The sequence below is a fragment of the Mustela nivalis genome, assembly GCF_964662115.1.
Source record: "Mustela nivalis genome assembly, chromosome: 9".
NCBI classification, from domain to species: Eukaryota; Metazoa; Chordata; class Mammalia; order Carnivora; family Mustelidae; genus Mustela; species Mustela nivalis.
The window spans coordinates 70,872,051-70,887,516 of record NC_139028.1 but is presented as its reverse complement, the minus strand read 5'-3'; the positions used below and the strand labels follow the sequence as shown (position 1 = coordinate 70,887,516).

The window sequence follows — 15,466 nt, the reverse complement described above, 5'->3', positions numbered from 1 at the left end:
AGATAAAAATCAGAAGAAACAATTTTCCCAAAGTGTTCCTCAGCTAATCAACCTACTGTCCAACACTGGGCCCATTATAGTTCCATTGGCAAAATGCTGGAATGTTTAAGTATTTTGGCCCAGCAACAGAACTTCTGTTCTTTTTAGGATAAGAAACTGATCAAGGCTCTGTTTGACGTCCTGGCCCACCCCCAGAACTATTTCAAGTACACAGCCCAGGAATCCCGGGAGATGTTTCCAAGATCCTTCATCCGATTGCTGCGTTCCAAAGTGTCCAGGTTCTTGAGGCCTTACAAGTGAGCCCGCCCACGGGACCCCCGGTGACACGTTCTGCCTGTGGGCTGGTGGGACACAGCTGTCTGCCTCTGCGGCCAACATAGTTGGATATTGCTGCCTCCCGTAGCAGTGACTCATTAGAGTTCAATTTTTATAGATAATACAGATATTTTGGTAAATTGAACTTGGTTTTTCTTTGCCAGCATTGTGGATGTGGACCAAGAATGGCAGTGAGTCCCACCACCTCTCACTGCTGTGGGCAGAGGTCTTAGAGCATCAAGAGCTGGCTGAGCGGGACTCTAGTCAGCTCAGGCAAGACTCACCAGTCCCTCCTGCTTCTCACTCCTCCTCAAGGCCTCCTCAGAGGCTGTGGTGGAAAGGAGGCCACAAAAGGGGCTGCTTTGGCTGAAACTTCAGCTTCCTCCTGCCCAGCTCTCCCTAAGGGAGCCCTCTGCACCGAGGCTGTGACCAGGTAGAGCAGGAAGGGAGGAAGGGAGAGAGGGAAGAAGGGAAAGTGCTCCAGGCACCAGGCCTCACCTAAGACCTGGGAGGATTCCGTTTCCCTGTGGCCTTCTCCAGCCTGTGTGACCTTCGTTGGATGCCAGGAACTTGGGTTCTAAGCAGTGATCATTTAAAAAAGTACTTAAAACAGAATTAGAGATAAAAAGATAAAAATTAAGCACTTCCAGAGACATAATCCGATAGTTCTGGGGACGGCCTTCCTTGTGTCCAGCTTCTGCTCGGCGGCAAATGCACCAGCTGTCTTTCTGGTACCCTGCTTGGCACGGTGTTAGGGCCTGGAGAGTTCAGGGCGGACTTGATCTCTTTGGTGGATGAGAATCACCTACAGTTAGGAGAAGTACTGCCTCACAAACCCCGAGTTTCTCTTAACCATCACACCACCACCAGAGGCAGCTACACAAATCCCGCTGTCTAGGTACTGCGGTCAACACTGGGTCAGCACAGTGGGGCTTCACAGTCATTTTCTCCCGCAGAATCTAGAATTTTAAATACCAGTTAATTTTTACAAATTTAAATCCATAAGTAAATATCTTATTACAGTGAATTTAAAAAAAAAAACCCTATCAAACAAGCTGCCATTCCCGAGGGGGACTGAGAACAAACAACTATGATGTTGTTACTTCAGTAACAGACTAACTCTGGACACACAACTCTCAACACCAAAGTACTCAAGAATAGTTAACAAATATTTCTAAAGCAAACAAAGACTATTTCATTATTGTTGAGCTCACGTTTCACCTGTTTTTTTTTTTTAACCTATCCATAACATTGATTTAAAAAAAAAAAACCCACCTCTAATTAAAATTTTCTTCTTTATTTGGATGGGTCCTAAGTACCCATTTCCAAATTTCTTTTCAAAAATTGAAACATCTTCATTTTAAAAAATAATCCTCAAAATAAGCACTTGGAGTTTGTCATTGCAGAACTTTGCCTACATTTCTGAGTCTAATCATAAAATGAAAGTTGAAATGTAATACGACCAGGTTCAGTGACCTGCCCAGTGTGGGGTGGGGTGAGCGGAACCGTGCCATCCTGTCCAAGCACGTTGGTAACTTTGTGTTCTTGACTGTGTGGTTCTGTATTGCGGGTGTCACAGGAAGGCCAGGGATGGAAATGCATTGGGGGTTGGAAGGAGGCCCCCTCCAGGAGCAGGCCTGCCCACCAGAGCTCTGCTCCTGGTGTAAGTGTGAGCAGCTGAGGCCCTTCCTAAGCACCCTCTCTATCTCCACTAACCACCCTAAGAGATGCTATGGAAGACTGGCTGCTTGTGGCTAAAGTTGCTACCTATAAGTCAATAAAGATTTATTAAATGTCTGTTTTGTGCCAGGCCCTGTTCTAGGCCCTAGGGTTGCACAGTGACAAGACAGACAGGGTCCTTGCTCTTGTGGAACTTACATTTTAGGTGGCCAGTGAACAAATAAATCACCACAGAAAGTATCAGCTAGCATTGTGTTATGTGGTAGGTTAACAAGACAGATGACTGCGTTGCTACTTTAGAATTACGGGTTGTGGAGGGCTGCTCTGGGGAAATGACATTTCAACCTGAAAATGGCCAGAGGGAACCAGGCTTGGGACAAGGCGGGGGGGGGGGGCTCCAGGTAGAGGAAGGCCAAGTGCAAAGGCTGACAGGCAGGAGTCTGTGTGTGTGTGTGTGGTCACTGTCCAGTGAGAAGGCAGTGGGACAAGATGAGGCAAGGGAAGTGGACAGGGGCCAGAGCACATCAGGCTTTGGAATCTAGAACAAGAGGTTTGGGTTTCATCCTTGGTATGTTGTAAAGCTTTCAGAGGGGTTGGGGCAAAGGAGTGGGACGAGCTAATTTATGTTTTAAAAAGATAGTTCTGGTTACTGTGTGAATAGATTTCAGAAAAAGGTGGGGAGGCAGAGAGCCATCAGCCAACTATCGCAACCAACCAAGCCGTCATCCCGGTGGGAGATGAGGTGGTGTGGGTTAAGGGTGTGGAGTGGAGACGAGAGAAAGTTTCTGGACCTGTTTTAGGGCAGAGTCAAGAACTTGCATGAGAACTGGATGGAGGGGAAGGGAGAAGCAGCCACCGAGGAGACCTCCTAGTTGCCTGAGCAACTGGTAGCTGGAGGAGATGGGCCATATCAAGTATGAGGTACCTGTTTAGGAATCCAAACTCAAGAGTTCAGATAGGCAACTGATTTTTTGAAGTCCCAGAAGAGGTCAGCGCTGGAATATGTCACAGAATAAAGACATGAGACATGAGGTTGAGGACACCTGGGCAAAGTACGGACATAAAGAAGACCAGGGCACTCTCCATTCTGGGTTTCCCTGTGTGGGCATATGACCGGGACTGGAGGAGCTGATTGTTCAGTCAAAAGGAAGAGGTTAGAGCTGTTTCCCCTGCCCTCCAAGGGAGCTCGTTCTGTGGGAAGAGTCTGAGTGGAACTGGAATCTGCACAAGTCCTCCTTTCCAGCTGTGGATATTGTTCCTGAGCCGTTTACTCAAGTGCTGCATTTATGGATTTAGCAACGTTTCCCTTGAGTTTCCAATGCTAATAAAAGAGTGTTTGCCTTTTCACACTACCAGATCATTATCTTCACTGTGGAAAATTGCTTCCTCTGAATCATTCTCTGAGCTGTTAAGTGTGTTTTCTTGGGGAATTCACTGGAATTAGGTTCGCAGGTGATCTTAAAATTGTCCTGTGGTAATTTGGGAAAGATCGTGGCTGCCCAGCACAAGACACGGACTCACTTGCCCTCGGGAAGATCTTTATGGGGAAAGCTCGAGGGCTCTTGCCTGCTGCAGGCTATGACAGCTGGTGGGCCTGGGCACCGGGAAATCCGGGCCCCCACACCAAGCCCAGCCTCAGTCCTCTCCTCAGTCCGGAAGGGATGCTTCTTGCCAGGGCTGTCAGCATCTTTGCTTCCTTTTTCATGGGAGGATGGGTCCTGACAGCCTTACCCCAGTCTTTGTCACTCTTAGCCAGTATTTGGGAGGCAAATGGATTAGATGAAGAGTAAAGCAGTTCTTCACCAAGTTCAGGAAGGCTTGGCCTACCTATGGCCTTCTTGGTAGGCAAGCCATCCTCCAAATCCAGGTCCTAGATATAGCCATGAGAGCCCCATCCACAGGAAATTAGAAGCCTTGGTGAGGCTTCCTTTCTGTGGCATCTTCTACTCTAGGGGACTGTGAACCCAGCTTGAGTTTCCTGAGTATTTGTGGTTCCCTGCTTCCTTCTCCCTTCAGGCAATCCTGATCAGCCTGCAGGAGACCATCCTCAGGGGTCTGATGGCCCAGCAAGTCTGCTCCTGTGACAGATAGCCAAAAAACCTAACTACTCAGCAGGGATCACTTTCCAGGGAACACAGTAGAATCAAAATAGACTTAGAAAAATGAAACTGCTCTAATTCTCATCCAGGTTGCCTTAGCTGAATAAAAGGGACAAAAATTCACCTGCTGCAAACCATGACAATAACTTAGCATTATTTGGTTTTCAGAATATCTCAGGGGAATGCAACCACAGACCTTGGTTACTAATAGTTCTTTGTTATGTGTTCACTCACTTGGTCATTTATCCAACATGTTTCTTGAGGGCTTACGAAGTGCTAGGTACCATAGGGACAGGTGGTGCTATAATGAACAAAATAAAGTCTTTGCTCTTGTAGAGTTTAGGTTCTTAGGAAGGAGACAGAAAATAAACAAATTGTAAAGTCAAGTGTGATAACTGCTTAAAGAAGGTAAAGGGCAAAATGGTGAGAAGGAGTTGCTATTTTAGGTGGAGTGAGCTCATCGTTAGAGTCATCAATCCAGGCCTCTCCTGGGTACTCACCGGCTCCTCAAACCTACGCTGGCAGCACAGGCCCTGGTAAGCTCCTCGACTCACCCAGCAAGCCCTTGACATTTCCTCTCACCCCAGGCTGACCAGTGAACAAGCGGTTTTGCAATTTCTGGGACAGGCGCCACCTAGTGGCTCTAAGGTGGAGTAGACGTGTGTCTCTGTCCTCTCCCTGCTTTGGAGCTTAAATGACTGCAGTTTAAGGGGGAATGTTACCAGTGAGATTTGTGGACCAGGGCTGTGGTTTGACAACTGATTGATTGCATGTTGTTCAGTACAGCCCTCAGAACGTATCTGTTTAGATCTTTTCCTTCTCTCTGCCTGGCCTAATGACTAATGACCAAGTGGGATGGCCTTGATTGGGTCTTTTCAAACCATCAACAGTGCTCTGAATCTGTCCAAACACACCCACCCATACTCACACCCCCAGCCTGTACATTCATTCATTCATTGTAATGGTCTAGGCACCATGCTAGGTTGGCTCTATATTGCTGAGACAGGAGGGAAAAGGAGTTGAAAGAATGAGGGGGGAGAGTCCCCAAACTGTAATGTTGTGAAGTATTTCAGCACATATAGTTCCATGAGCTACCACACCCCCTGACTTGGACCACCCTCTGATCCTATAGTTTATCCAGCAATTGAGGGATAACTTTGAGACACAGTTTGGCGTTTTCTGTCTTCTCCCTCCACAGTGCAAAAAGCAGAAACACAAACCAACCTCAGATCTGAGCTTTGGGGGGCATCTGGGTGGCTCAGTCAGTTAAACATCTGCCTTTGGGTCAGGTCATGATCTCAGGGTCCTGGGCTCAAGCCCTGCAACGGGCTGCTTGCTCAGTAGGGAGTCTGCTTCTCCCTCTGCCTCTGCCGTTACCCCTGCTTATGTGCTCTCTCTCTGTCAATAAATAAAATCTTTAAAAAAAAAAAATCTGAGCTTTGGTGCTGGCTTTGCCTTATTATGCACACTTTGTGATTCAAGAAAAATTAATAGCTGCTGAGCAGGAAATGGAACTGAAGCTGCAGGCAGGACAGTGTGTTACTGATGTGACCACATCCAGCAAGACAGTGTGGCAGTTGGAGTAGGAGTTTGTGGTGAACCCTGGCCAGGCGTATTGTGCTCAGCCCTCTGTAGCCTTATGGCCATCTTGCTGTGTGACCACAAACTGGTCTTGGGACACACTACCAATGTGTGTGCATGGCACCTGTCCACCATACACAGCTGTGGATGATACAACAAGATGGTAATGGTGGCCAAGCAAGAACATGTGCCCAGAACCCTAACGTTAGATCCAGGTGACTTGGCTTGAGGAAGGCAGGCTTTGGCAGCCACAGAGGTACCAAAGCTGGAGTTTGAGGTGATCCGGGAGCAAGTATCAGAGGTTTCTTAAACCCTCACTCAGGGCTTCCAACGAGGAGCTGAGGCGACTCAAGCAGCATCAGTGATCCAATATCTGCCTCCCAGAATTCCTAATGTACTTTGCTAAGAATGCATTCTCTCTGTTTGTCTTGTGAAAGATTTCTCTATGAGTATGTTTCGTGATGCTCATCTTCTCCAAGATTCCCCTTATGTCCTCTGTGATACCTGGATTTGTATCCCAGCTCTGCCACATCATAGTTGTGTGACCCTGCACAAGTCATTTTAACCTTTCTGTAACTCAGTTTCCTCATATGGTACATAAACTGACTGCATAGGGTTGTTGTGAGGATTAAATGAGTTCCTCATGGAGAACTCTTGGAACACTGCCTGGAATGTAGTAAGGGCTCAATAAATGTTAACTATCATCATCACCGTTATTCTCTTCCACTTCTTCAGACTTGAGAAGTTAAATCCAAGATACATTTTTTTGATGTCTCCTGGGTTTATTTTAATATTCAGAAGATTAGGCAAGAAACACTGACAGGAAAGAGGATGGGATGGGACAGTCAGAGCTCAGAGTGCCTCCCTGAGGCAGGAGACACTTAGTGGGTGGACAGAGGGACTCGGGGCCCTAGAGCTCCAGCCACGTCAGTGCCAGGAGAAAGGATTTAGGTTGAGTCCACAAGCAACTCTCTGGCTAAGGGCCGCACCCACCTCAGGAGACATGATGGGTAGGGATGTCTGCTGTCAGTCTCCTTGATGAGGTTGTCCTGGGCCTTACAGCCACCCCAAGGGTCAGCCTAAATCCAAGATCTATTTGTTAATGGGTTCACACTCTGCTGGTCTCTCCTATTTCCGTGACACCGAAAGTCCTTTAGTCATAGGCTTTCTGGTGGGATGTGTTCTAGGAACAGAAGAATTAGAGCATGAAGCAGGAAAGAAAGGCCACAATGCCTGATCTGGGTTCTCACACAAGACCTCTGAAAATCCTTATCTTCCTGAGCAGAGAAAGTGAAATACACTTTTCCAACCCCATAAAACTGTTTCAGGTCAGGAATAGCACGTATGCACACAGACACACACACACACACACACACACAGGCCTGTCAATCCTTCATCTTTTCTTATTTTCAACCTTCAGGCCCTGATGTGTAAGGACATCAGCACATCTTACTGAGGCTGGAATAACACATTCTCCAGAAATGTTTACCTCAAGTTTGATGTTCCAACATGGCAAAGTCCACTTCTGACTCCAGAGAGGCAGTGCTCAGGGTTGTAGACTAATAAAGCCTACAAAGAGATTCACTTAGCTAGAGGGGTTTAAGGAAACAGTGAGGAATCTGCATGAGCCCTCACGATCAGTGGGACAAAGTCCCGGATGAGACATCAGGTCATAGGGTCTGTCCACCAGACCCTTGGAGAGCACTGAACTCTAATGGGCTGACAGAGTGTAGATAGCTTAGAAAAGAAAGAATTTCATCCTTTGAAAAATCATGAATGGGGAAGAAAAAAATCTAATAATTATACAGAAGAGAAATCAGGCAGTACCTTGATCAGATTATCAGAATTATCATCTCCAGTAAAGGACACAAGGACATCACATGGCTCCATGTGATGGAGAAAACATAACACTTTTTTTTTTTTTTTAAGATTTCATTTATTTATTTGCTAGGAAGAGAACACAAGCAGGGGGAGTGGCAGACAGAGAAGCAGGCTCCCTGCTGAGCAAGGACCCCCCCGATGTGGGACTCACTCCCAGGACCCCAGGATCATTACCCGAGCCAAAGGCAGCTGCTTAACCTACTGAGTCACCCAGGCGTCCCAGCATAATATCTTCTATACAGTACTCAGGCCAAGAATGCGAAACCTCATCCTCAATATAAGGAAACTTCAGATACAAACAAAGTGAGGAATATTTCACTTTTAAAAAAAGGAAATGAGGGGCACCTGGGTGGCTCAGTGGGTTAAGCCACTGCCTTCGGCTCAGGTCATGATCTCAGGGTCTTGGGATCGAGTCCCGCATCAGGCTCTCTGCTCAGCAGGGAGCCTGCTTCCCTTCCTCTCTCTCTGCCTGCCTCTCCATCTACTTGTGATTTCTCTCTGTCAAATAAATGGATAAAATCTTTAAAAAAAAAAAGGGAATGAAGCTGAAAAATAACTGGTACACTAATGAAATTCAAAACTTTTGTATTCCAAAGAACACCATCAGGAAAGTGAAAAGGCAACCCATGAATGGGAAAAATTTTTACAAATCACGTAAAAATTGTAAAAATTTACAAGAGATTTGTAGCTAGAATATTTAAAGAACGCTTACAGCTCAATAATAAAAAGATAAGTAACTTAGAAATGAGAAAAGGACATAAAAGATAGTTTCCTGAAGAAGATAACAAACGGCCAAGAAGCACAGGAAAATATGCTCAGCATCGTCAGTCATCAGGGAAATTCAAATCAAACCACAATGAGACACTATTTCACACCCACTAAGAGAGCTCTAGTTAAAGAGTCAGATAATAACCAGTGTTGCCAAGGATGAGGAGACACTGGTACCCTCACACATTGCTGGTAGGGATTGTAAAATGCAACCACGTTGGAAAAGTCTGTTCATTCCTCAAAAGGTTAAACATAGAGTTACCATATGACCCAGCAGTTCCACTCTGAGAGAAATAAAAACATACGTCTTCATAAGAACTTATTACACGAAAGCTCACAGCAGCAGTAATCACGACAGCCAAAAGTTAGAATGACTCGAAAGTCTATCAACTGATGAATGGGTAAACAAAATATGATAATACTGGAAATATTATTATTCCAAATAATGGAATATGATTTGGCCATGAAAAGAAATGAAGTTCTATAACACAGATGAACCTTGAAAACATTACGCTAAGTGAAAGAAGCCAGTCGTGTATGATCCTGGTTAACTGAAATAGACAAAATAGGCCAATCCATAAAGATAGAACCTAGACATTACAAGCTGCCTAGGGTTGGAGAGTTTGGGAGGAAATGGGCAATGACTGCTAAAGGGTACATAGTGTCTTTTGGGGGGACAAAAATGTTCTAAAATTTGACATAGTAATATTTTCACAGTTCTGTGAATATATTAAAATCATTGAATTGTGAAGTTTTAAGTGGGTGAATTGTATGATATGTGAATTATATCGTAATGAAACAGTTTTCCCCTAAAATACGAAAGACTATGTTCTTCAAAATGTCAATATCATACCAGATAAAGGGCTAGTATCCAAAATCTATAAATAACTTCTCAAACTCAACACCCAAAGAACAAATAATCCAATCAAGAAATGGGCAGAAGACATGAACAGACATTTTGGCAAAGACGACATCCAAATGACCAACAGACACAAGAAAAAATGCTCAACATTGCTCGGCATCAGGGAAATACAAATCAAACCCACAGTGGGATACCACCTCACACCAGTCAGAATGGCTAAAATTAACAAGTCAGTAAATGACAGGTGTTGGTGAGGATGTGAAGAAGGGGAACCTTCTACACACAAGACCTGTTGTGTGGGAACGCAGTTGATGGGAATGCAGGCTGGTGCAGCCACTCTGGAAGACAGTATGGAGGTTCCTCAAAAAGTTGAAGATAGAGCCACCCTACAACCCAGCAATTGCACTACTGGGTATTTACCCCAAAGATACAAATGTAGTGGAAAGAAGGACCATATGCACCCCAATGTTCATAGCATCAATGTCCACAATAGCCAAACTATGGGAAGAGTCTAGATGTCTATCAAAAGATGAATGGATAAAGAAAATATGGGTGGGTGTGTGTGTGTGTGTGTGTGTGTGTGTGTGTGTGTGTGTGTGTGTGTAATGGAATATTAGGCAGCCATCAAAAACGAAATCTTGCCATTTGCGATGATATGGATGGAATCAGAGGGTATTATGCTAAGTGAAATGTCAATCAGAGAAAGACAATTATATGATCTGATATAAGGCATTTAAGAAATAAGACTGAGGATCAGATGAAACCAGAGAGGGAGACAAACTATAAGAGACTCAATCTCAGGAAACAGGGTTGCTGGTGGGGGGTGGCACAGATGGGGTGACTAGATGATGGACATTGGGAAGGGTATGTGCTATGGTAATAGCTGTGAATTGTGTAAGACTGTTGAATCACAGACCTGTACCCCTGAAACAAATAATACATTATATGTTAATAAAAAAAATAGAGATAGCCTATGACCCAGCATTTGTGCTACTGGGTATTTACCCCAAAGATACAAGCATAGCGATCTGAAGGGACTTCTATACCCTAATGTTTATAGCAGCAATGTCCACAATAGCCAAACTATGGAAAGAGTCCCGATGTCCACTGACAGAGGACTGAATAATGATGTGGTATATATACACACTGGAAGACTACTCAGCTATCAAAAAAATGAAACCTTGCCATTTGTAACAACATGGATGGAACTAGAGGGTATTATGCAGAGCGAAATAAGTCAATCAGAGAAATTATCATATGATAATCATATGACAATTATATGTTCTCACTCATATGTGGAATTTAAGAAAAAAACAGAGGATCATAAGGGAAGGGAGGGAAAAATAATACAAGATGAAACCAGAGAGGAAGACAAACCATAAGAGACTCCTAATCATAGGAAACTAACTGAGGGTTGCTGGAAGAGAGGTGGGTGGGAGGAGGGGGTACCTGGGTGATGGGCATTAAGGAGGGCACATGATGTAATGAACACTGGGTAATATATAAGACTGATGAATCGCCGACCTCTACCTCTGAAACTAATAATATACTGTATGTTAATTAATTAAATTTAAATTTAAAAAATAAAATAAACCAAGAACTGAAAAAAAGTCAATGTCACAAAAGACAAAGCTGGGGAAATGTTCCAGATGAAAGGGGGCTAAAGAAACACAACCACCAAATATAATACTGGACTCTAGGCTGGGTCCTGTATTGGAGGAATATGTCATAAAGGACACTATTGGGCCAACTGACAAAACTGAAATGTGAACAGTAGTTTAGATAAAAGCTTTGTATCAATGTAAATTTATGAAATTTCTATCTATACACTGGTTGTGTAAGAAAAAGCTCCCTATTCTTAGAAAATACACAATGAAGTATTAGCGGTGAAGGGTTATAATACAGGTAACTCATCCTCAGATGGTTCAGAAAAAAATGTGAGTATACGTGTTTGTGTTGGGGAAAAGCAAATGATACAGCAGATGGAGTAAATTGTTAATAATCTGTTAAAGGATCTGGATTGTCTTTATCTTTGCAACTTTTTGTAAGTTTGAAATCGTTTCCAAATAAGTTTGCAAATAATCACAAAAGACTTTTCTCTCTGGGCCATGCAGAGCTGTATGAAAACAGGTCAGAGAGAATGATGTGTGAGTGTTTGTGGTGTGTAGATGTCTGCACACCCAAGTGCCTACCCATGTTCCACAGGGTGCTTCGCCTCTCAGCTGCTATTTGCTCCATCTGGCCTAAGGCTTGCCCAGCACAGGCCACTGACCTCCCACTGTCATACCCCAGCAGCATGTCACTCCCCAAGTTAGCTTGGGGGAAGGCTGTAGAGCCCTCCATGTGCTTGAGGCAGACGAAGGTAACCAGTGTCAGCTGCCTGCAGGCTTTCTCGCCTTTGCCTGGGAGCAGGAAGGTCAGGCCTAGTGCCTTCTGAGAGGCTTGCCGTCTTCAGAGGTCTGTTTCCAGACTGAAGAGCTCTCCATTGGCCTCTGGAGGGCTGGTCTTTCTCCAAGTCCTCTACCATCTTGGAGAGGAGAATTAAATAAGGAGAGGAATCATATTTATTGAGAGCTCAATTTGTGCCCAGCCCTGTGCTTTACATGTTATTTTATGAAACCACACAGAGCCCTGCCAGATGGGTAAACTGAGGCTCCAAGAACTGCAGTAATCTGGGCAAGGTCCCACACTGAGCAAGAGGCAGAGCCAGATTCAAAGCCAAGCCTAGTCTCCCCTCTTTCCTCCAGGTTCTCTTGCTTCAGATACAGGATTTTCCCCCCTTCTTTCTCTCCTCTTTGCTGTCTGATTTGAGGTCACAGCCTGTCCTTATCCCAAGAAATGAAACAAAATCATTGCTAACAGGAATGAATCCAAAAGACTCAGCCAACTTTGGAAAACACCAGCAGGGCTGCCATCAGCCCTGTTTTATGAGGCTTCGGTGATGCTGGGAATCACTCCGAAGGAAGAAGACAGAAATATCTTGTCTTTGCTTTAACCTGCCAAAGAAGACACAATCTTCGGAGCTGGGTGCCAAGTCATGGGCTCTGTGTAGCCAGAGATCCTGGCACACATATGGTACCTGCAGTGCACAGCTGTTTGAACAATCTTCCTGACAGAGGGAGATGGGGTGGTGGGGAGGGCACCAGAGAAGAAAGCAGACTCTGTAGCTATAAGGATGGGGGTGGGGAGCAAAGGGGGATCTGGGCAGGATCATTACTTCCAAGGGTGCCCAAGGGCAAAGTCAGAGTAAAATTTGTGTGGGTGGGAAGGAGAGGAGAGGGATAAGAACTCCTTGACAATCTCTCTTCCCCTCTGTTCTTCTCTTCTATTCTGGCCTCCTGGCCCTAGCACTCACTGTGTATCCATTCTCAGAGGTCTCCTTGTTAGCTGAAGACCCAAAGGAGGGGTGTTGGGAGAATAGATTATAAGCTGGGAGCTGCTGACAGTCAAGAGACAGGAAGAGCTTGCCTACGGTGGCATCACCTCGGTGCCTATACTGGATATGTCATTTGAGACCTTGGGTCCAGCCATGCCTGAAATCCCTGCACTTTTAGATCATGGAACCAAAAAGTTTACACTTCTGCTTAAGAAAATTTCAACAGAGCTTCTGTCACTTATCATATGAACATCACAAATAAAATCCTGATTGAAACAGAATTAGCTTGACTAGAACAATTTTCAAGGACTGATCATCTACCACGGCCAAGGCAGGATGGAGAGAACTTTAGTATAGAAACCACATGACATGGAAAATCCAGAATCCAGAGGCTGGCCAGCCCCTGCCTTGGGAGGCCTTGGCTCCAGAGATGGGATAAGGCATTCAGGTCTCACTCGCATTGCCTGGCGTTTCGTAGAAAGCCTTGTAGCAGGCATAGGAGAGGGCCTACTCCGAGACTCAGCAGCCTACAGGTTCTCCTGAGTCTGTCTCAAGCATTGACAATGGTAGCTACCTTCTGCTGAGCCCTTACTATGCACCACCGTATGTTATGTGTATTATTTTATTTAATCCTCACAGCAGCCCTAAGAAGTAGATATGTTACTGGCATTATTTTCTAGATGAGGAACGAAAGCACAGCGGTGACGTAAACTTACTAGTCACATAGCTGGTAAGTGGCAGAGCAGGGACTCAAGCCTAGTGTGTCAAACTCCAACAAAACTTGTGCTTTTAACAATTATATGATACTTCTTCCAAGATAGGTCAATAAGGCAGGGAAGGTTGGCTTTATGGAGAATTAATAATAGATCATAATAATGATCTTTTCTGATGGCAAAGCCCTCCAGAGTTCACAAAGCCCAATTTTATATGCAATCTCATGGCATCCATTTTATAGATATGGAAGCTGAGACGTAGAGGCAGGAAGTGACTTTCTCATATTCTTTGCGCAAACGGGATAAACTGAGCAGAGGTGAGGATCCTCAAATGGAGCGGCCAGGCTGGAGTCTGCAGAAACTTGTATGTACCGCATGGACCCGTGCTGATGATATCAGTCTAGCTAACAAAGATCTCCAAGAGATAAGAGGACCAATTGTGATTTGGCCACAGATCCAATTGCAGAACACAAATCCCACTACAGCAAAGGGCTCTGCATTCACAAAGATCCCTACCTCCAGTCAAAGCCCTATTTACTTTTCAGCAACACTTGATATGGACAAATTCAGTTCATTCAGAGACATTCAGCTTTCTGGTGTTCCCAGAGGGAGGGGGGAATCTTGCTATAAAAAGAGCCCCTTTCTTCCATTGGGTCATCCTCAGGAAAAAGGCTGTAAGACTGAGTTGAATTGCCTGAAGAGAGGGGAGCTGGAATCTGCCTGCCTGGCTTCCTCCCAGAGGAAAGTAGCTGTCCCAGGGTAAGCCCCAGGGGCTGGAGCTGTTGGGCCCGCCTTGATGCGTTGCCACTGAGCTCAGAGGTACCTGTCCTAGAGAGACAAGGCAAGGCTGTTTTTCACTGTTCCCTGGGCGAGTCTTGCCTGGAGGAGTGACCAGGCAGAAAGCCAGGCAACAGGACAGAAGGGGCCAGGGCAGCCACTGTTGTTCACTGCTGGAAGCATGCCAAGGGACTGGAGGGTAACTACAATCCCACCTCCTTCTTGCCTGTCTCTCCCAAGAGATTCTGCCCTCTATGAATGGGGCTGGGGGGTGCGGGCTTTCTTGAAGCCAGGTGAGCAGCCTTCTGGATTTATTTTCCCACAAGCAGTCTGTGAGCTGTGAATCTAGGGCAGGCATTGAAGATAGGAATGGAGGACAAGGAGCAGGTTCATGAAGTGCAACCCAGTCCTTCCAGGTCTGGGAAGTCCAGCACAGGTTCTGGGGGAAGACAGTCTGGGTTTAAAATTCCACCTGTACCACAAGCCTTCCCTGGGCCAGATCTTAACTTCTTGCTATGCTTACACTAGTATTTATTGACCACCTTCTATGTGCTGTGCTAAGGATTTAATGGTAAGCAAAAAAACAAGACTCAGTTGCCTTGTTAGAGCTTATAGTTAGGGAAGGAGATAAATATGAATCAAACAACCCATAACACCCCCACCATTACCACCGAGAAAAGTAAAACGTCCAGGAGAGTTGCAGAGCTTATATTTAAGGAAAATTCACCCACTCTGGGAGGTCAGAGAAGGCTTTCCTAAATAAATGATGATGGAGCTGAGGTCTGTTTACTGAATAGGGTAGAAGGGACATTCCATGCACAGAGAACAGGATATTCAAGGTATGCCATACGGCAAGAATGGTTCCTCCAAGGATCTGGAAGAAGACTCATGTGGCTGAAGTACAGACGGGAGAGACACATGGGGATAGACCACACAAGAATGTGAATCTTTGGGGCACTAAGGTGGCTCAGCCATTAAGTGTCTGCCTTTGGCTCAGGTCATGATCCCGGGGTTCTGGGGTCAAGCCCTGGATCTGGCTCCCTGCTCAGTGGGAAGCCTGCTTCTCCCTTTCCCACTCCTTCTGCTTGTGTTCCCTCTCTTATTGTGTCTCTCTCTTTAAAGTAAATAAATAATTCTTTTAAAAAAGGAATGTGAATCTTAAGAGCAATATGAAATTTTTTGTGATGCTCTAAACTGAGAGGTGAGATGATCATGCTTGTAGTTTGAAAAGGTTACTCTGGCAGCAAAGAACAATGGATTGGAAGGGAACCAAGGAACATTCAGGAGACCAGTTAGGAGGTCTCAGTTATTTGCGGGTAAAATGGGGATATTGGATAATACTATCTCATAAGCTATTGCCAGGACTCAATGAAATATGGCATTTTAAGTGCTTATGCCAGTATGTGACGCACAG

At 45.1% G+C, this 15,466-nt stretch overlaps 1 protein-coding gene across 4 annotated transcripts in view; it reads left to right on the top strand.

Annotated features, from left to right (window-relative positions):
* SCUBE2 (signal peptide, CUB domain and EGF like domain containing 2) overlaps positions 1 to 3,347 on the top strand; it is a 69,959-nt gene extending 66,612 nt beyond the window's left edge. For all 4 annotated transcript variants that reach the window (XM_082683065.1, XM_082683063.1, XM_082683064.1 and 1 more), the window contains one exon: positions 148 to 3,347. In XM_082683065.1, the coding sequence (XP_082539191.1) occupies positions 148 to 300 (153 nt within the window). In that variant the 3' untranslated portion in view covers positions 301 to 3,347. The remainder of the gene's footprint in view (positions 1 to 147) is intronic.
* Positions 3,348 to 15,466: the final 12,119 nt, after the last annotated feature.